The following is a 21,566-nucleotide window of genomic DNA, read 5'->3' on the forward strand; positions in this document are numbered from 1 at the left end:
AACAGTTGGTCCTTTTTTTTACCTTCAACTTCAAGCTGTAACCCCACACCAGAGATTACTCACATAACTAAAAATAGGCTCTGACCTCTTGCTCAAGCACTCATATTTATATCCTCTATCTCTCAAAACCCCTGGAAAATATCAGAAAAGCAGGCTACAAGCAAATACATTCATGAAAGCACTAGAAACAGGAGGCAGGTAGGGAGGGCATCCACAGATTCAGACTGAAGGTTGATAAGATTGGAATGACAGAAAAATCAAAGCCGGAGGAGCTGAACACCAGCAAATATTGGATATGGTGCAGAGGAACTGGAACTCATATACTGCTGGTAGGAGTAGAAAATGGTACAACCACTTTGGAAAACTCTAACTGTTTCTTAAAAAAAGTTAAACATATTCACACCCCATGAGTCAGCAATCTCACTCCTAGGTTCCATCCAAGAGAAATGAAAACATATCCCCAAAAAGCCTTGGACACAAATATTCGCAGCAGCTTGATTTGTAATAGCTCTAAAGTGAAAATAACCCAAGTGTCCATCAATAGGAGAATAGATAAATAGAATAGATGCACATAATGGAAAACTGTTCAGCAGTGAAAAGGAATGCTGACACATACAGTACGGCTGAATCTTGAAAACATTATGCTGCATGAAAGAGCTAGAAACAAAAAAGGAAATAATCTATAGTTTCAATTCTATGAAATTCTAGAAGAGATAAAATTAACCTATGGTATAAAAATCAGATTAGGCTGGGCACAACGGCTCACCTGTCATCCCAGCACTTCAGGAGGCTGAGATAAGAGAATCACTTGAGCCCAGGAGTTCAAGACAAGCCTGGGCAATGTAGGGAGACCCTGTCTCTACAAAAAAGTTAAAAATCAGCCAGTCATGGTGGTACATGCCTATGGTCCCAGCTACTTGGGAGTCTGAGGTGGAAGGATTGCTGGAGCCCGGGAGGTCAAGGCTGCAGTGAGCTGTGATTGTGCCACTGTACTCCAGCCTGGGTGACAGAGTGAGACCCTGTCTCAAACAAAAACAAACAAAAAAACACTCATAAACAGATCAGTGGTTGCTGGGGGCAAGGTGGGGAAGTGCTATGAGGGAACATTCTGGGGGTAACAGAAAATGTTCTGTCTTGATATGCACTCATTGAAACTGACTGAACTTAAAGATCTTAATATGTTAGCATTTTACTGTATGTGAATTATACCTCATTAAAAAAATGTTTAGGAAACATACCAGAACTGAGCAAACAAAATTTTAAAACACTACCAAAGATGACTACTGAAGATCTTAATATCAGAAAGTTTTCCTGTGTGTAAATTATACCTCAATATGTAAAAAAAAAAAAAACTTAAGAACTATACTAGATACGAGTGGAAAAATATTTAAAACACTACTGAAGGCTACTCTGGGCACACTGCATATAAGGCAGCCCTGCTCTGCAAGGAGCAGTTAAAAAAAAAAAAATCCCCCACTACTGAAGAACACAAAAGAAGACATGAGCAAATGAAAAGACACACTAGGTTGAGGATAAGGGGACCCAATATCAAAAAGACATCAATTCTCCCTCTGTTAATTTCTAAATAGGACAGTGTTTAAAATGCAAATAGTAACAAGGAAAGGTATGTGAAGGAGCAAAGCTCAGCAAACAGTAGAGGATGGGCCAGTGGCCTGAGCAGGCCTGGCACCAAGAAGCAGTCCCTGTTCAGTTGGCCCCAACCTGGTCACTCACCACCTACAGCTCCAGCATGCAGCCTTCCCCCTCCACCTGTGTTCACTCCCATCCTCCCAGCCAGCTCTCCATTGAGGAATATCACCGAGCATTACCAGACACTGGGAAAAAACCAGCAGCCTCTACTCATTTATCCAACAGCTGGTTACCGACGAGCATGAACAGGTGCCCAGCTCTGATTTCAGCCCTGAGAAACATCCTCGAATGAGGTGGCTGCAGCTGACGACCTCACAGAGCAGAGTTCTAGTGGGAGAGGTACATCCATGTAGTGGAATATAATCCAGCCACAAAAAGGAACAAAGACGCATTGATCCATGCTACAACCTGGATAAGCCTTGAAAACATGATGCTAAGTGAAACGAGTCAGTTGCAAAAAGTCACATACGGTATGAGTCCACTTACACGAAATGTCCAGAATAGGCAAATCCATACAGACTAGAAGTAAATTCGTGGTTGCCCAGGGTTGTGAGGTGGGACAAATATGGAGTGACTGCTTAATAGATACAGGGTCTCTTTTTGCAGTGATGAAAGTGTTTCAGAGCTGGTGAGAGACGCACAGCCTTGTGAACGCACTAAATGCCATTGAATCGCACACTTTAAAATGGTCAATTGTATGGGATGTGAATTATATCTCAATTTTTTTAAAGCCATAAAAAATGAAAAGTCCATTTCAGGATCCTACGTTCACAGGGAAGGTAGCATAAAGATGATTCTAGTGAGACACTGCAGGGAATCGGGTTGGAGTCTACCATCTAAAACTGAGGCTGGTCTGCATAACAGGAAGGGAGAAGAGGAATGAGAAGGAGCCAAGCACCCAGAGCATGAGATGGGGAAGAGATGAGTCACATGCCTGGCTCACTATAAATACACCTGGCCTCCAACCAGGGCCTGAGCCTGACTACCCAAACATGAAACAGGATGTACCTTCCAGGGACCAGGGTGCCCTGCTTGAACACAAGTTCTGAACCTGCTGCTGTGATTCAAGTTTCTGCAAATTCAATCCTATTTCCAATGACCTAAGGAGCTTTCATTTCAAAGGAAATCCTGCAGTGAATGCTTTTCATAGGGTTATAGAACCAGGAAGTTAGCATGGGACCATTTAGTCACCATAAACCAAAGACCTATGGAGTACCAGGTACTAGAGGAGACAGAAAGATTAGAAAACCAGAGTTCTTGGCCTCGGTCTAGTGGCAGAGACATTTAAACAAACGGGGCTATGAGAGCCTCACACGTGAGGTGCTACCTGATGCCAGCAGCAGCCACTAGCTCTGCCTGCAGGCTTTTAGGGAGTAGGTAGCATTGGAGCTAGGCTCAGAGACGTGAGCAGCCATTCTCTGGGAGCAGAGGGAGATGGCCTTCAGGCAGAGGAAACCTCCTGAGTCAGGTCTTAGTGGTTTAGTAGCCCATCATTCTCAGAATAGGAAGATGCTAGTGAGGAAGAAGGAATTGGGAATGGGAACAGAGTGTGTGACAAGGAACGGCCACAGGAAAAGAGGAAGGCAGGTGAGAAAGGCCAGTGGGAAGAGTTCAGAGGGGCTGCAGGAGTAAGAGGGTTGTGAGATGACCTACATGTGTCCCCTAGCCTACAGGCTAGAAGGATGGCACCATCCACCAAATGGGGGGCGGGGGCGGGGGGAGTATCGCAGGAGAGGGAGCCTTCAGGAGAAATGCCACACCCAGGTTTGCACCTGGCAGGCTTGAGGCCTCATTCTTCTGACTCCTCTACTGGCTTTGATGTCACTGGGCAACCTTCCTTGAAACACTTTGTCCTAAACCTCTGCAACATTTTCCTCCTCTGAATCTTGTCCTATCTCACTCATCACTCCTACTTGGTGGCCTTCACTGATCTGGCTCTGTCTAGCTCTTCAATTTCAGTGTTCCCCAGAAAGACAGAAATCTTTCATGTTCCCCCATCCTCCCAGACTGATTCCACCTGTTCCTATGATTTTAGTTTTTATTTTAGCTCCCCTCCACAAACTAGGTCCCCACACTCAGAGTGGCTCCCAAGCTCTGAACCCAGGCCTTCCTGCCAGGCATCTCTCTCTATCTGATCAATTACCTTGAGATCTGTTTAAATACTTCAGTGTTTACTGCCACCTCTTTCCTCCCTTGGCCTCCCCTTTTCTGAGTACAACCCTCTTGCTTGGCTGTTTTATACTATTAAGTAGATGTCTCCAGGAGGGTTGCTGAGTGACATGTAATTCCTAAAGCATTATATTATTTAATTGAAATTTTTATTGAGATAATTACAGATTCACAGACAGGTATAAGAAATAATACAAAGAGATCCCTTGTACACTTAGCTCAGTTTACTTTACACAAATATCACACTATGCAAAATTATAGTGCACTATCACAATCAGGATGCTGACATTGATATAACCACACATCGTATTCAGAATTTCCCCAGTTTTACTTGCACTCATTTGTGCGTGTTCATTAAGTTCTATACAACTTTATCACATGAGTGAGTCATGTAACCACCACCATAGTCAAGATAAAGAACAAGTTTAATCCCCATAAGGATCCCCGTACTGCCCTTTTATAAGAGTACCTACCTCTCTCCCACCTCCTCTTTCCCCCACACCTGTCCCTAACCCCTGAAAACCACTACTCTGTTCTCCATCTCTATAATAGTGTTACTCCAAGAATGTCACATTAGAATCATGCAGTACGTGTTTGATATGGTTTGGCTGTGTCCCCACCCAAATCTCATCTTGAATTCCCATGTGATGTGGGAGGGACCTGGTGGGAGGTAACTGAATCATTGGGGCAGGTCTTTTCTGTGCTGTTCTCATGATGGTGAGTAAGTCTCACAAGATCTGACAGTTTTATCAGAAAGAGTTTCCCTGCACAAGCTCTCTCTTTGCCTGCCACCATCCATGTAAGATGTGACTTGCTCCTCCTTGCCTTCTGCCATGATGTGAGGCCTCTCCAGCCACGTGGAATTGTAAGTCCATTAAACCTCTTTCTTTTGTAAATTGCCCAGTCTCAGGTATGTCTTTATCAGCAGCATGAAAACAGACTAATACAGAATTCTTCTAAGACTGCCTTTGTTCATGTGGCATGATGCATTTGAGATCCATCCAGGTTGTTGTGGTGTCAATAGTTTGTTCTTTTTTATTACTGAGTTGTATTCCATGGTATGAGACATGTGGGCTGATTCCAGTGTTTGGCAATTAGGAATAAAGCTGTTATGAACATGTGTGTACAGGAAGCCTTACATTTTTCAGAATGCTTTTGTGTCGCCTCTCCATGAGAATGACAACTTAGATCACACACTTTTGCCCTCTAAGTTAGTAGAGGCATTACCCCAATTTCTTCTGGCATCAAATATTGTCACGAAGAAGGGTGAAGTGAACCTGAGTTCTTTTCTTCTAATAGGTGATTTGCTCCTTCTGCCTAGTTTCTTTTAAAAATGTTCACCAAAAGAGATCACCTCACTAACTTAATCAAGGAAAAAAAGGGCTGACATAAATTAGGAATGAGAAAATAGTAACTACTAATACAAAACAAATCAAAATAATGGTAAGACAAAGCTTTATACAGCTCCATTCTCATGAATGGGAAAAATCTAGCTTTATTTATTGATTACCTCTTTCACTTATTTGACAAATATCTACCAACACCTAGCATGTGCCTTATCCTGTTCTAGGTCCTGGGAATACAACAGTGAACAAAACAGATTTTTTAAATCCTGCCTTTATGAAACTTATATTCAACTAGATGAAATGGTTATCATCATAGAAATATACACATTTTCAAAATTTAGTCAGGAAGAAAGACAAAAATCTAAACAGAGAAAATGCCACGGGGAAGAACAGGAAAGTTGTCTTTGAATTACCTCTTTAAAAGAATCAACCTAGGCTCAGTCCACAAAAGAATTATGTCAGTCCTCAAAAGACAGATAATTTCTCTCCTGTTCCAATTTTCCAGAGCAGAGAAATAAGAAAAACTGCCCATTTCTTTTAGTAACAGCTGGAAAAGGTAGTACAGAAAAACTATACTACAGTCTAATCTCACTTTTAAATACTGATATAAAAATCATATCTAGGTCAGGCATGGTGGCTCATGCCTATATTCCCAGTACTTTGGGAGGCCAATGCAGGAGGACTGCTTGAGCCCAAGTGATCGAAACCAGCCTGGACAACATAGCGAGACCCTGTCTCTTAATAAAAAAAAAAAAAAGAAAGAAACGAAAAAGTCATAAATTTACAGAAAAACTATTGATAGAATTTACTACATTAACAAGTTAAATAGAAGCAGAGAGACCTTGGGAGACACCAAAGGACCACTTGATAAAATTTGGCATCCAATTCTGATTTTTTAAAAAGACAAATCCTTAGTAAAAATAGGAGTCAGGATTTATCCTTAATGTGATAAAAATACATATCACAAACCAAAGTCAAGAACAAGCAAAGAGACTATTAGCACCACTATTATTTAATAGCCAGTAGAATCAGATAAGAGAACCAGATAAGTGATTATAAAGGGAAAAATATTGGAAGAGGAAAGTCATCACTATTTGCAGATAATATGGTTATATACCTGGAAATGCCAACAGAATCAAGAGCAAAACCAGGAAAGGCCAGGCATGGTGGCTCATACCTGTAATCCCAGCACTTTGAAAGACTGAGGCAGGAGGATTGCTTGAGGCCAGGAGTTTAAGACCAGCTTGGGCATAACAAGAGCCCGTTTCTACATAAAATTTAAAAATTAGCCAAGTGTGGTGGCATGTGCCTGTAGTCCCAGCTACTCAGGAGGCTACGGCAGAAGAACTGCTTGAGGCCAGGAGTTTGAGGCTGCAGTGAGCTGTGATCGCACCACTGCATTCCAGCCTGGGCAACAGTGAGTCCATGTCTCAAAAAAGAAAACAACACTAAAAATACACAAAACAATAAAACTAGGAGAAATAAAAATAAAAAGATTGTTAGGTAAAGTGGCTAACGAAGAATGCTAGGCACTCCAGGCTGGGCAACAGAGTAAGACCTTATCTCAAACACATACACACACACACACACACACCAGTAGCTTTCTCAGACACCAACAATCATCACTTAGAGAACATAGTAGGGGGCCAGGTGCAGTGGCTCACGCTTGTAATCCCAGCACTTTGGGAGGCTGAGGCAGGTGGATCACCTGAGGTCAAGAGTTCAAGACCATCCTGGCCAACATGGTGAAACCCTGTCTCTACTAAAAATACAAAAATTAGCTGGGCATGGTGGCATGTGCCTGTAATCCCAGCTACTCAGGAGGCTGAGACAGGATAATCACTTGAATCCGGGAGGCGGAGGCTGCAGTGAGCCAAGATCATACCACTGCACTCCAGCCTGGGCAACAAGGGCAAAACTCTGTCTAAAAAAAAAAAAAGGGAAAGAAAACATCATGGGGGAAAAATGTCCCATTCACAACAGGAATATATACTACAGAGCACTTGAGAATAAGTCTGACAAGCGATGTGAAAAATAAACTTGAAAAAAGTCATAAAACACAAAGACAACAGAACTAAATATAGAGAGACCTTGAATTTGAATAGGAAAACTTAATACTACTAAAAAAAAAAAAAAAGAAAGAAAGAAAAGAAAAAAAAAAGGAAAAAAATGTTGATTTTCCTAAGACTCTCACCTAGTCAATGCAAGTCCAATCAGAATCCCAATGGACTTTTTTTAAAAACTTGACTCTAAAGTATATGTGAATAAAATGCATGGGAAAATAAATTTCAAAACAAGAGTAATTTTTTAAAGGCCTGCCCCTATCAGATTCTAAAATTTCTGCAATTTATTAATCAAAGCAACATTTAAATACATTTTTTAAATTGCAGTACACATATGACCCAGCTACATCATTAACTGTTTACATTCAATGCTTGACCCCAATGTCAATTCAAAGGTCATTGGGGTCCATTATTTGGATATCACTAATGTAGACATTTCCTGCTACCAACTCTAAATAAGCAGTTCTATGCCACATTGCTACCATTGCCTGCTCTCTATCAAGCTAATTTAAGGACTTTCTTATATACATTCTCCCAAATAACAACTCTACAGCAAGGAGTGAGGTCACCCCTTCCTTCCAATTCCACTCATCAGAGAGGTCACTGGTATCAATGATTTGGGACCTGCTACTTCAATAATCAACCTAAAAAATACAGGTACCCTGGTGGCCGTAGAGAAACCTTCCAGTAGACAAGAGGGGAAGATGACAGAAGTCACACTCCAGTTTGACTGAGAATTGAAGGCTGATGAGGTAGAAAGGTAGGGAGTGGAGACCTAAAGGAGAAAGGAGATAAGATACTAGCTTATTAAAAGGGAGGCAGAGGAAAGAGAGATGTTGAAGGATGAAGGAAAACTTTAGCTTTTTAGGTGAGTGGAAAGAATTAAGAAAAGGGAGAAGGTGGCAATTGAAAACATAGAGCAGAAGTGTTGAATTTGACCAATAAGGTCCCTGCTCTCAAGTAGGAAGATGCATTTATAAAGGAATGATATACCATGAAGTACCTGGCAACAGATAAATCTAACAAGAAACATGAAGGACTCACCGTGATTCAGGGTATGGCCAGGGCCTCCTGGTTCCCAGTTTAGTGCCCTTTGCCTTAAATAGAATTTTACTCCAGAACACATGATCTAATGAGCACATAAAAGGATGCCCAAGCCAGGTGTGGTGGCTCACACTTGTAATCCCAGCACTTTGGGGGCCAAGGCAGAAGGATCAATTGAGCCTAGGAGTTCAAGACCAGCCTGGGCAACATGGCAAAACCCTGTCTCTACAAAAACTAAAAAAAAAAAAAAAAAAAAAAAAAAAAGCTAGGCATGGTGGTACACACCTGTAGCCCCAGCTAATCAGGAGGCTAAGGTGGGAAGATTGGTTGAGCCTGGGAGGCAGAGGCTGCAGTGAGCCTTGATGGTGCCACTGCACTCCAGCCTGGGTGACAGAGCAACACCCTGTCTCCAAAAAAAAAAAAAAAAGACACCCAACTTCATTAGTCACTAGGGAAATGCAAATCAAACCCAAACCCATCACGAGTTACCACTTCACACTTACCAGGATGACTAAAATAAAAATGAAACAGAAAATAACAAGTGTTGGCAAGGACATAGAGAAACTGGAACCTTCCTACACTGCTGGTGGGATTGTAAAATGACACAGCAACTTTGTAAAATAGTCTGACAGTTCCTTACAAAGTTAAACATAGCATTACCATATGACTTCACAACTCCACCCAAGAGAATTAAAAACATAAGTCCACACAAACACCTGTACATAACTGTTCACAGCAGCACCATTCATAGCAGCTGCAAAGTAGAAACAACCTGAATGTTCATCAGCTGGGGAACAGATAAACACCATGTGGTCTACCCATAAAATGGAATACTATTTGATCATAAAAAGGAATGAATATCTGATCCATGCTACAACGTGGATGGACCTTGACAATATCACACTAAGTAAAAGAAGCCAGACACAAAAGGCCAGATATTATATCATTCCATTTATATGAATGCCCAGAACAGGGAAATCCATAGAGGCTGAAAGCAGATTAGTAGCTGCTGAGGGCCAGGGGGAAGGTGGGAAATGGGAGGGGCTGGTAAGCGGTTTCTTTTTAGGGTAATAAAATGTTCTAAAATTAGATAATGAGAGTGATGGTTGCACAGTTTTGAATACACTAGAAACCACCGAGCTGTGTATTTTAACAGGTAAATCGTATGGTGTGTGAAAGAAAATGGAACTGTTTTAACATGTGGGAGGAGAAAGGAAATTAATCCTCTACACAAAAAAGCCTTCTGTAGTTTAGAGGCAGTGGATATAAAGGACGCATCTGTGACTTGGGGCAAGTCTCTGTGACTTTCTACCACTATTTTCTCTTCTAAAAAGAAGATTGGGGCCTTCCAAGAAACCCACCCTCACTCTCTAGTTACCTCTCTGAATTTCCTGTCTCCTAGGTTCTGTCATGGTTGTTCTTAGAATCTTGTCAGTACTTCAATGTACTTCAATGCTTGAGGGCTGCAGTCACCTGGCTGTTGACCTGCTTCCTGAGGCTGTCCTCTCCTGACTTCCAGTACCCTTCCTCCTAGCGAGAGGGAGCTAGAGCGAGTGAGAGGGAGCTGCCTGGCTGTGGCTGGGTTCTCTCTTCACCCCAAGTCATCCTGCCCTTGGTCCCTTGACCTCCCTCCTCCTCTCCAGTGTCCTTCATGCTCTCATTTCACTTCATCCCACACTGGACAAGAAACTGTCCCACCTTGGAAATCCCACTCTGTGGCCTTGGCTCTATCTTCCCACTCGTGGCCCAACCTATACCCCAGCAGGCCTGCAGAGCCTGCCAGGCCACCCTCAGGAATCCTTTCTGGTCCTCCTCAAACCTTCAATGGGCTCTACCTCCTTTGCCACCTGGCACAGTCCCAGCTAGGTCATCGCAGAGATTGTAGCCAGAGCCACCAATACCTGTCACAATGCTCTGCCCCTGCCCTGCCAATCCTCAACTTTGAAAAGAGAACCCACTCTCCCAACCCCACTGGACCAGGAGCTCCTTGAAACACAGCCAGTGCCCGCATCACCATTGGTCCAGCACCAAGCAAGATGCCTGGTGCATACACAGCACTCAACTAACAGTTCTTGGAGGGAACTGACCAGGAATGGTGATCTCGCCACCAGCCAGCCTTGCTGTATTCTGGGGTGGTGCCACATTGCAGGAGAAAGTCTTGTATCACTGTCCTGATTAGCACCGGCACAGGTGCCAGCTCAGGGTGTTTGAGTCAAGCCAGGCCCTTGGGGTACCTTGGCAATCCACATTTCCTTAATTGGCTCCCTTTGTACCTGACAGTACTCTTTCCAATTTTTTTTTTTTTTTTGAGACGGCGTCTCGCTCTGTTGCCCAGGCTGGAGTGCAATGGCATGATCTCAGCTCACTGCAACCTCCGCCTCCCGGGTTCAAGCGATTCTCCTGCCTCGGCCTCCTGAGTAGCTGGGACTACAGGCGCCCGCCACCATGCCCAGCTAATTTTTATACTTCTAATAGAGACGGGGTTTCACCATGTTGGCCAGGATGGTCTCGATCTCTTGACCTTGTGATCCACCCGCCTCGGTCTCCCAAAGTGCTGGGATTACAGGCGTGAGCCACCGCGCCCGGCCTACTCTTTCCAATCTTAACTCTCTACCTGGCTCCTCATATACTCAGCACAAGACCTTGTTTCCTCCTCCAGGGAAAAGACCAAGGCCATTAGGCAGGATGGCTCCACGTGCCCTTCAGCCATCCCATGTGTACGTGTAATAAGAGTGACAAGAGTTAACATTAACTGAGCACCAAGGTTTAGACTCTCTCTCTCCTGCCTCTCCCTCCCACCCTGTAACTAGAAATAATGTTCATCCAAATATTATGTACAAAGATATTTAATGAAATGTCATTTATAACAGCAAAGACCTAGAGTCAACCTAAATATTCATCAAAAATTATATTCAGGCTGGACGCAGTGGCTCACGCCTGTAATCCTAGCACTTTGGGAGGCCAAGGGAGGCTGATCACTTGAGGTCAGGAGTTCGAGACCAGCCTGGCCAACATGGTGAAACCCCATCTCTACTAAAAATACTAAAAATTAGCCAGAAATCACTTGAACCCGGGAGGCGGAAGTTGCAGTCAGCCAAGACTATGGCACTGCACTCCAGACTGGGCAACAGAGCCAGACTCCACCTCAAAAAATAAAAAAAAATTATATTCAAAACATGTTTTAACTATAATACATAAGATACTCACAATATAAGGTTATATAAACAAAATAAAGATATATCAATTTGTGCTTCTAGTAATGGCAAAATAGATTATTTGGACCAATCTTCCCATTACAAACAACTAAAATGGTTGATTCTAAAATATCACTTTAAAACATTTAGAAGTGTTGAAGAACTGACAAGTTGGTAAAAAAAAAAACAACCATGAGAGGCCAGGCATGGTGGCTCATGCCTGTAATCCTAGCAGTTTGGGAGGCTGAGGTGGGCGGATCACCTGAGGTCAGGAGTTCGAGACCAGCCTGACCAACATGGCGAAACCCCGTCTCTACTAAAAACACAAAATTAGCTGGGCGTGGTGGTGCATGCCTGTAATCCCAGCTACTCGGGAGGCTGAGGCAGGAAAATCGCTTGAAGCCGGGAGAATCGCTTGAAGCCGGGAGGCGGAGGTTGCAGTGAGCCAAGATCACGCCATTGCACTCCAGCCTGGGCAATGAGAGCAAAACTCCAACTCAAAAACAAAAACAAAAACAAAACAAACAAACAAAAAAAACATGACAACCCCTAAAAGACAGTGGAAAATCCAGGGAGATAGGAGTCCATGCACGTGCAGCCACAGGCTCTGAGGACATCTGCCAATCTGGACAAATTTTGACTGGTTTTGACAATCTTCCAAGGCAGGCAAAGGGGGCTGAAGAGCAGGCCCATGACCATTAAAGGAATGTAACAGAAAATTCTTCTCATATTAAGCTGGGACCCCAACGTGTTACACCCTTGGGGCAAGGGCGACTCAGAAACAAATATGCCCCTCCCAAATTCCACCCCCAGAGGATTGCAAGAAAGGCTGCCTTGATGATGGCAAAACAAAGCGAAAATGGTAGAAACTTTAAGGTAGTCCCAGACTAATCACACAAGGCACCTGACAAAAACCAAACATAAATTCTTCTCTGGAAGAAGGCAAATTTACCCTAGACTTCAAAGATTCCCCAGATATATATTTCAATTACAATAAGCAGTACACAGCCAAAAAAAAAAATAAATAAGTAAACCACCAAGCACACGAGGAAATAAAGAATCATGAGTGAGTATCAGTAGAAAAAGAATAAACAGGAAAATGAGCCAAAGACAACCAGGCAATTCATAAAAGAGGAAACCAAACTGGAAGATAAACATAGGAAAAGATGTTCAACCTCATTAGTAACCAGAAAGATGCAAACGAAACCATTACAATATTATAAAAAGCCCCAGTAGGCTAAATATCATAGTCAAGTCTGACAATACCAAGCGCTGGTGAGGCTGGCACAACAACAACTTTTTTACACTGCTGGTAGGAATATAAATTGGTACAACCATTTTGGAAGACAGTTTAGTACCACCTCATAAAACTCAAGTTCCAAATACTGCATAACTCAGGAAATTCACTTCTAGGTATAACCCTAGAGAAGCAATTTTCAAACTTTTTGGCCTGAAAGATTTTAAATATACTCAAAATTATTGAGGACCTCAAAGAGCTTTTATTTGTATCAGTGACTGCTATTGATATTTATCATATTAGAAATTAAAACAGGCATTTTTAAACCATAAGACACAAGCACACACTCCATTAGCCATCAGGGTGATGATATTGCATGTCACATAGCCTCTAAAAAACGCCACTGCATACTCGTGAGAGGAGAATGGGAAAGGCAGTTAACATCCTAGGATTAATATATAAGTAGTTGGGCTGGGCACAATGTCTCACACCTGTAATCCCCACAGTTTGGGAAGCTGAGGTGGGTGGATTGCTTGAGCTTGCAGTTCAAGACTAGCCTGGGTAACATGGTGTAACCCCATCTCTACCAAAAATACAAAAAATTAGCCAGGCATGCTGGCATGCACCTGTGGTCCCAGTGACTGGGGAGGCTGAGGGGGGAGGATCAATCACTTGAGCCCGGGAAGTGGAGGTTGCAGTGAGCTGAGAATGCACCACTGCACTCCAGCCTGGGCAGCAGAGTGAGATCCCATCTCAATCAACCAATTAATCAATCAATAAATGTAGGTGGACCTTGTAGACCCCCTGAAGAAGTCTCACAGGCCCCCACAAGGGTCCTCAGAGCACAGTGTGAGAACCTGTGCCCTAGAGAAACTTTTGCACATCTGCCTAAAAATGCTCCTGGCAGCACTACTTAAAATGGCCCCAAACTGGAAATTATCCAAATGTTCATTAATAAGAGAAGGAATTAAAAAACAACTTGTAATATAGTCAAACAGTGGAATAACATATAGCAACGAAAACAAATGAACTACAGCGACACACAACAGATCGACAGTAATGTTGGGGGAAAGACAAAACAGATTACACATGGTGTGATCCCATTTCTACAAGGTTAGAAGACAGGTAAAACAAAACTATATGATTTATGGCTGCATACATAGGTGGCAGAGTATAAAGTAAAGGGAGAAAATGACCACACAAAAGTCGGTAGTGTCTACCTCTACAGGGAGGGAGGGGGCTGTGACTGGGAGGGGCACACAGGGGTCTGTACAAGTGTTGTCAACATTCTATTTCTCGACCTGGTCGGTGGTGACACAGGTTTTCATTTTACACATTTTTGTTAAACTTTACATATATGGCTGAGACAGGAATATTGCTTGAGGCCAGGAATTCAGACAAGCCTGGGAAACACAGTGAGACTCCACTTCTACAAAAAAAAAACAACAAAACAACAACAACAACAACAACAACAAAAACTTTACATATAGGCTTTTCATGTTTTTCTATATCTGTTATATTTCACAATACAGGTGAAAACTATATACAGTTTGATGCCAATAATGTGAAATACATATTTCAGCATAGAAAAAATTATTGGCATACTGTATTCTAACATGCTAACAGTGGTTATCCCTAGGTAACGAGGTTTGTGTTTTCTCTACACTTCTCCACATTTCCCACGTTTACTACAAAGAGTATGTATTACTCTTGTAATTGTGTACACATTTGGTATGTCAGACTTTATTACAATTTTTAGTCTACCGGAGGGTATATAATGTTATCTTATTATAGTTTAATTTGCATCTCTCCGATTACTAATGAGGCTGATCATCTTTTTATATGTTTATTGTGCAATTTGATTTCTACCTATATGAATTGCCTGGTCAAATTTTTGGCTCATTTTGCTGTTTATTCTTTTTCACTGGTTTGCAGAAAATCATTAAATGCATTAAAAAAGACAAGGTCGCCATCTAAAATGGAAACTAATAAGGGTGAACATAAAAGAGATGAGACGAGCCATCTGTGGAAATCTATGCAGAAAATAACTAACTACACAGATTGGTGATGCATATGGTCTCACTAGAGTGACCTGAAAGCTCATCAAGGAGTCTAAGGTATGTTCCTAGAGTTGCCTGAGCTTAGAACTTGCCCTGTAGAGAAGAAAAAAATAGAACTGTCTGAGCTGATACCAATGCACAAGACTGGCTGAGACCTGACTTATTCCAACATGTCTGTCCTGGGCAATGTGACGATGGCAGAAAACTTTAGTGACTCATGAACAATACTGAAAACAGAGCGATATTTCAAAGAATATATAGTCATGTGGCCACATAGCAATATATTTCAGCCAAATGATGGGCTGCATATACGATGGTGGTCCCATAAGATTGTAACTGGGACCCTAGTTATTCTTATCACTTAGTGACATGGTAGCCATCATAACATGGTAGCACAACACATTACCTTTTCTATGTTTAGATGCATGAATGCTTGCCTTTGTATTACAACTGCCTACAGTATTCAGTACAGTTACATTGCTGTACAGGTTTGTAGCCTAGGGGCATGTAGTAGGCTATACCATCTATGCTTACATAAGTACACTCCATGACGTTCACACAATGAGATCACATGACATTTCTCAGAACATCTCTCCATTGTTAAGCAAGGCATGGCTGTATCCGTCTTTACAGTCGTGGTTCTCAACAAGGGGTGATTCGCCACCCCCCACCCCCTAGGGGACACTCGGCAATGTCTGGAGTTATTTTTGGTTGACAAGACTAGGGAGGGGTGTACTACCCGCATCTAGTGGGCAGAAGCCAAGGATGCTGCTAAACATCCTCCAACACACAGGACACCCACCCACCTTATCCCTTGCAGAAAAATTATCTGGTCCAAAGGTCAACAGTGCCATGGTTGAAAAACTCTGCTCAGTAGTCTATCTAGGAGAGTGCTCAGGCCAAGCACCATGGCTCACGCTTGTAATCCCAACACTTTGAGAGGCTGAGGCGGGAGGATCACTTGAGCCCAGGAGTTTGAGATTCTGTCTCTACAAATAAATTAAAAAATTAGTTGGGTATGGTATCACATGTTTGTGGTCCCAGCTATGTGGGAGGCTGAGGTGGGAAGATCCCCTGAGCCCAGGGCTTGAGGCAGCATTGAGCCATGATGGTGCCACCGCACTCTAACTTAGGTGACAGAGTGAGACTCTGTCAAAAAAAAAAAAAAACAATGAAGGCCGGGTGTGGTGGCTCACGCCTGTGATCCCACCACTTTGGGAGGCCAAGGTGGGTGGATCAACTGAGGTCAGGAGTTGGAGATCAGCCTGGCCAATATGGTGAAACCGTGTCTCTACTATTAATACAAAAATTAGCCAGGCATGGTGGCGCATGCCTGTAATCGCAGCTACTCAGGAGGCTGAGGCAGGAGAATTGCTTGAGCCCGGGAGGCGGAGGTTGCAGCGAGCTGAGAGTGCACCATTGCACTTCAGCCTGGGTGACAAGAGCAAAACTCCGTCTCCAGAAATAAATAAATAAATAAATAAATAAATAAATAAATAAATAAATAAATAAATAAAATAAAATAAAAAAATAAAGCTCAACCCCCAGGGACTCTTCTTCCAGGTGAAGAAGGGCAAATCCCCAGGCTGCCCCACCTTGAGGGTTAATCCAAACTCCTTGAGACCTACACTCAGCAAGCTCCTCCAAGGCTACACAGTAGGCACTGTGCTGTCAGAAGGAGGCCTCCCTCACGGAGAAAGCCTGTACAAATAAGATCACTTGGAGCCCACAGAACATCAGTGCTGAAGGGCTCTCAGAATCAGCTGATCCATCCCCCGCTCAGAGAGAGAGAACCCGACCGCTGATGACAGCAGCATGGCGTCACGGGAAGGAACAGAAAATGAAGAGGCACATACGGAGCTAGGCTACTAACTGGACACTAACAAATATACCTCATGGTGATTATTTCATAAAGAACTAGAGAGGTGAGAGAAGTCGCCATCACAATAGAGCTACAAGTAATTACTCCCAGCTAGGAGAACTGGGATACGCTCCAGGGAGGGAGCAATATTTCAGCAGGACCCAGAAATGTGAGATTTGTGCGGCAGTTTTAAATGATGGCTAAGAATTCTTTGACACTCTTCCCTTAAGAGGTAGGATATATGTTCTCACTTTGAATCCAGACTACCCTCAACTGACTCATAACCTATGGAATTCAATGAAAGTCACGCTGGTAACTTCTGGGGCCAAGTCATAAAAGACCATGATCTAGGCATATATCCCAAAGAACTGAAAACAGTTGTTCAAACAAAGACTTGTGCACAAATGTCCACAGCAGCACTACTCACAATAGCCAAAGGGTGGAAACAACCCAAATGTCCATCAGCTGATGGCTGGACAAGCAAAACATGGTCTACCCGTACAATAGAATACTATTCAACCATAAGAAGAAATGGAGTACTGATCCACGCTACAACAGGCAGGAACTCAGAAAATATCATGCTAAGTGAAATAAGCCAGTCACAAAAGGACAAATACTACCTGATTCCGTTGCTATGAAATGTCCAGAATGGGCAAATCCAGATAGGAAGCAGATGAGCCAGTGCCAGGGGTTAGGGGAGGGGGAATGATGATGATCACACAAAAAAAGTATTTAATGCCACTGAACTGTGTGCCTTAAAATGGTTAAAATGGTAAATGTTATGTGTATTTTACCACAATTTTTAAAAGGTTTCTAGGCCCATCTGTCTTCTACCTTGTCTACTGGAATGTTCATGCTTAGAACCTGAAGGGGCTATGTAAGAAGTTCAAATACAGTTGCCTTGCTATAAGGAAGCTCAAACCAGAGAGGCCACATTTCGGTGTTCCAGTGGACAGCCCCAGCTAAGCCCATCCTTTATGACATGTGAGTAAAAAAAAACCTCCAGATGATTCTAGCCCCCAGCCATTTGAGTCCTCCTAGCTGAGGTCCTAGATACAGTAGAGCAGAGACAGCCATCCTTGCTGCATTATCCTAATTCCCAACCTATGGAGTCTAAGAGCATAGTAAACAGTTGTTTCAAGCCACTAATGTGTGGAGGTTCATTATGCAGCAATAGGCGACAGCAACGGCCTTCAACCTGGGAGAAAGGGGGCAAGTGTCCTCTTGGCAGATAGCACTACAGCAATAATGGAATCCTTGTGTGTCTTTTAAGATACATGTGACTATGTATAGTTGCTTCCAGGTCTGTCTGGACTTTAATCTCCTTGAGGGCAGGTGCATGTTTTACCCTGCTCTGTTTCACCCACAGTGCCCCCACACGGGTCCTGGCTGCTCATTCAGGATAAGGCCTGCTGCCTGCCATCTGCCCTTCAGATCCACTCTCTGTGTCCCAGGCCACTGACTGGTATGAGCTTCATCAAAGGGCTTCTTTGTCCTCTGGCCTCCTTGGGGTTAGGCCATGGGTTTCCTTAGTATCTCAAGTGCCATTCACATCTCAGTTTTTTTTTCCCCCACATTGCCCTTAGGCTGAAAGAAATACCCAATATAGTTCCACCATCCCAGGCTAGTTGAAGCAGCAATAAAAAAAAAAAAAAAAAAAAAGTATAAGGTCAAAATGAGCCCCGGCTGTGCCTGGGCCCTATTTTGGTGGAAATAAATTCCACACTGCAGTAATACTTCCTGTGGAGAGTATCACCTCTAATTTAGAAAATAATCCCAAATACAACCACCTAACAATGACAGCTAGATGTTTTCTAGCTTCTCCTCTACACAGATGTTCACTGAACAGGGGTGTCATATCTGTAGGATTCAACTACAGCAGTTTTTGAAGATATTTCTGCTGTAAAGCAGCAGAACGTTCTGACATCTTGTGAGAAGCCCGAGGTAGAAAACTAATAAAAACAAAGCTCAAAACTGGTTGAAGTGGAGTTGTTCTGCCTATGGAGTAGCCATTCTTTCATTCTTTTACTTTCTTAATAAACTTGCTAGCCGGGCGCGGTGGCTCACACCTGTAATCCCAGCACTTTGGGAGGCCAAGGCGGGCGGTTCACAAGGTCAGGAGATCGAGACCATCCTGGCTAACACGGTGAAACCCCGTCTCTACTAAAAATACAAAAAAATTAGCTGGGCATGGTGGTGGGCGCCTGTAGTCCCAGCTACTTGGGAGGCTGAGGCAGGAGAATGGCATGAACCCGGGAGGCGGAGTTTGCAGTGAGCCAAGATCGCGCCACTGCACTCCAGACTGGGCGAGAGCGAGACTCCGTCTCAAAATAAATAAATAAATAAATAAATAAATAAACTTGCTTTCAGGCTGGGCACAGTGGCTCACGCCTGTAATCCCAGCACTTTGTGAGGCCATGACAGGTGGATCACCTGAGGTCAGGAGTTCAAGACCAGCCTGGCCAACATGGTGAAACCCCGTCTCTACTGAAAATACAAAAATTAGCTGGGCGAGGTGGCAGGCGCCTGTAATCCCGGCTCCTCAGGAGGCTGAGGCAGGAGAATCATTTGAACCCGGGAGGCGGAGGTTGCAGTGAGCCGAGATTGCGCCATCGCACTCCAGCCTGGGTGACAAGAGCAAAAAAAACTCTGTCTCAAAAAATAATAATATAAATAAAATAAAAATAAACTTGCTTTCAAAAAACAAACCAACAAACAAAAAACAACACTGGTTGAAGTGGGAGTGGGGGATTCAGGTGCACCCATTCCTGTCTGGTCCTCTCCCCACACCCCCGCCCCCACCTTGAGAGAGAGGGAATGGACACAATTTGCTGAAGCCACAGCACTGGTAAGGGCAGCCAGGAGAAAGGCAGGCTGGCAGCACACTCCTCCTCGTCCTCAGCGAAGGGGCAAGTGCGGCCTGCACAAATCAGAAACCCTCTGTCTGCTGGCCCCAGGCTGCATCCTGCTTCAAGTGCGGCCATCAGGACTGGAGGAGAAGGGTGGGAAAGGCCTCTGGAGACAGCCAGTGGCCCCCACTGCAGGTGGCCTGCAACATGGGCCATGCTCCAAAGCAGAAGTGCAGGCTCCCATCCCCTTGTAAAGCAGTTTGGAATCAAATGCAAGCGCCAGAAATCCAGCTACCTTCCTGGGCCCTCAGATATGCTTCTAAACATTCATTGCTGCACCAAAAACATCATTACAACCCAATTTTCTGCACATTTATTTTAAAATGCTGAACTTAGAGCATTCTAGGGATTGATTTAAAAATGGTAAAACTGAAACAATGTAAGGAAATATCACATACTAGTTTTCCAAACAAGGAAGAGGATGCTAGTATCTAACTCTTAGCTTCTTACTAGCATCCTGTTTTGGCTATAACAAAATATACTGTATTCAACAGTTTAAAACAATACCCATTTATTATCTCACAGTTCTAGAGATAAAAGTCCAACCCAGGTCTCATTGGGCTAAACTCAAGGTGTGGGCAGGGCTGTGTTCCTTCTGGAGGCTTTAGAGAAAAATCTGTTCCCTGTCTTTTCCAGCTTCTAGAGGCTGTGTGGTCCTTGGCTCCTGGCCCCTTGCTCCATCTTCAAAGCCAGCAATGGCCAGGCGAGTCCTTCGCATATGACACGGCTCTAATCCCCGACTCTTCTACCTCCCTCTTCTGTATTTAAAGGACCCGGGTGATTACATTGGGCCCACCTGGATAATCCAGGATAATAATATTTTAAGGTCAGCCGATTGGCAGCCTGAATTCCATCGGCTACCTTACTGAATTTCCCTTGCCATGGAGCCTAACATATTCACAGGTTCCAGAGATCAGGACATGGATGTCTTTGGGGGCTCATTATTATTCTTTCTACCACAGCTTCCCACCCCACTCCATGTGGAACATGTGCCTACATGAAAGATTTTCCGGCCCGTTCTTGATAGGTGTCTACGATGACGTTAAGCTTTTGCATGCAAACCAACATTCACCAGTCAGTGGACCTAGCCTCAGGGAGGGTCCAGTCTGGATTGGGGGACAGGAACCCCTTGAGCCAGTCCGCCCAGGCACCCAAGAGCAGAAGAGGAATAACATGCAAAGTACAAAACCTAAGAGTGAGCCAGGCGTGGTGGCTCACTTTGGGAGCTGGGTAATCCCAGCACTTTGGGAGGCTGAGGCAGGTGGATCACCTGAGGTCGAGAGTTGGAGACCAGCCTGACCAACATGGAGAAACCCCATCTCTACTAAAAATACAAAAAGTTAGCCGGGTGTGGTGGCACATGCCTGTAGTTCCAGCTACTCGGGAGGCTGAGGCAGGAGAATTGCTTGAACCCAGGAGGCAGAGGTTGCAGTGAGCCAAGATCGCGCCATTGCACTCCAGCCTGGGCAACAAGACTGAAACTCCATCTCGAAGGAAAAAAATAATAAAAATAAATAAATAAATAAACCCACCTAAGAGTGAACACACAGCAGAAAAAGCAAAACACCAGGTGGGGAAAAGAACAGAACAGGAGGCCGGGCACAGTGGCTCACGCCTGTAATCCCAGCACTTTGGGAGGCCGAGGCAGGCGGATCACGAGGTCAGGAGATTGAGATCATCCTGGCTAACACGGTGAAACCTCGCCTCTACTACAAATACAAAAAATTAGCCAGGTGTGGTGACAGGCACCTGTAGTCCCAGCTACTAGGGAGGCTGAGGCAGGAGAATGGCGTGAACCCGGGAGGCAGAGCTTGCAGTGAGCCGAGATCGCGCCACTGCACTCCAACCTGGGCGACAGAGCGAGACTCTGTCTCAAAAAAAAAAAAAAAAAAAAAGAACAGAACAGGAAAGTCGACGTGTCTGGAAGGTATCTCTCCTAAACTCACAAGAATGAAACCCAGCTCCTCCCAACACTCCCTTCTGAGCAGACAAAATGGGCCTAATCAGCATCATCTCCACTGAAGGCAACTTCA

General features: G+C 43.8%; 1 protein-coding gene across 14 annotated transcripts in view; it reads right to left on the minus strand.

Moving 5' to 3' along the window:
* The window catches only part of CD99L2 (CD99 molecule like 2), a 131,950-nt gene that overhangs the window by 104,362 nt on the left and 6,022 nt on the right, over positions 1–21,566 (minus strand). Inside the window, exon 1 of one of the 14 annotated variants that reach the window (XM_063803993.1) lies at positions 8,273–8,698. The exons of 6 other annotated variants lie outside the window; for them this stretch is intronic. In XM_063803993.1, coding sequence (XP_063660063.1) covers positions 8,273–8,354 — 82 coding nt within the window. In that variant the 5' untranslated portion in view covers positions 8,355–8,698. Of the gene's footprint in view, positions 1–1,734; positions 1,844–8,272; positions 8,699–21,566 lie in introns of those variants that run through there. 7 more of the 14 variants (XM_063803991.1, XM_063803989.1, XM_063803988.1 and 4 more) reach the window with 7 other exon arrangements.

This window comes from Pan troglodytes, chromosome X (genome assembly GCF_028858775.2).
Source record: "Pan troglodytes isolate AG18354 chromosome X, NHGRI_mPanTro3-v2.0_pri, whole genome shotgun sequence".
In the NCBI taxonomy this organism is placed as follows: domain Eukaryota; kingdom Metazoa; phylum Chordata; class Mammalia; order Primates; family Hominidae; genus Pan; species Pan troglodytes.